We start from the raw sequence: 1,018 nt of genomic DNA, 5'->3' as shown, positions 1-1,018 counted from the left end.
ATTTCCATCTGCAGTCCAATAGGCAGATTGGAGTTACAGTAAAAAAGACACAGGATAGTAGCATTTAGTATGTAAAATCAAGAAGAAACAAAAGGAAAAGAAGAAAGAAGAGAAAGAAAAAACAGGACAATTCAATAGTAAAAAAAGAAAGAAAAAAAAAGTTAGCTTGAGTGAATTAACAATGCATGACGTCGTTTTTGTGCATAAAAGCCGCGCAGCAACATGTCCACAGATAGAAGTTGGACAGGACTGCGTGTACGATTGATTTAATGAGACACAAATGAGACAGAAGTGCTAGTAACTGTACGTTACTACAGCTTTCACTGCTGTTGACGCACAGAGCAGCCATGTTGGATTTTAAACTTGGGGAACTGTAAGGTTGTCCGAATTATGGGGGTGGGGGGGAGCCTACTTCGACCTTGTAAAATCTGTCTTCCGTGTACAAACGGGACGCGCTAAAAGTACCTGCAAACAGCCAGTGAACTGCGACCATTGAAGTCTTTGATCGTGGCTGTACACAGTCTTATATCTTTCCCTTTTTTGGCTTTTTTCAAAAATGTTCTTTTGTGCCGAATCAAATTTTTCAAGTTTTATGGTCACGACTCATCTCATAGATGGTTGGCTCGGCTCATGGCTTAAAACTCTTCGTATAAGCATTTAAAAGCAAGATATTGAATGGTGAAAATCCCTTCTGGAACCAGAGCCGTTCCAAATGTGGCCGGTCACTGCTGAGCTCTATTAGCTGTAGAAGCACTGAGAGGAGAAGACGTAGTGACAGGATGAATAGGATTCACATTCAAACAAGATATGATATGATATGATATGATATGATATGATATGATATGATAGAAGAAAACGCACCCCAGGTCCTGGAAGGCCTGGCATCCCGCGCTCTCCTCTCTGACCAGGAAGACCCACGATGCCTCTCTGTCCTGTAGTTCCCTCTGGGCCTGGAGGACCATCAGGACCCTAGGGCAGACAACACAACACACACACACACACACACACACACACACAC

At 42.7% G+C, this 1,018-nt stretch overlaps 1 protein-coding gene across 1 annotated transcript in view; it reads right to left on the bottom strand.

Annotated features, from left to right (window-relative positions):
• col5a2a (collagen, type V, alpha 2a) overlaps nt 1-1,018 on the bottom strand; it is a 35,902-nt gene that overhangs the window by 8,667 nt on the left and 26,217 nt on the right. Inside the window, exon 44 of the mRNA XM_032530371.1 lies at nt 862-969. Within this exon, the coding sequence (XP_032386262.1) occupies nt 862-969 (108 nt within the window). The remainder of the gene's footprint in view (nt 1-861; nt 970-1,018) is intronic.

Source organism: Etheostoma spectabile, chromosome 11 (genome assembly GCF_008692095.1).
Source record: "Etheostoma spectabile isolate EspeVRDwgs_2016 chromosome 11, UIUC_Espe_1.0, whole genome shotgun sequence".
Lineage (NCBI taxonomy): Eukaryota > Metazoa > Chordata > Actinopteri > Perciformes > Percidae > Etheostoma > Etheostoma spectabile.
This window is presented reverse-complemented; position numbering and strand designations above follow the sequence as displayed.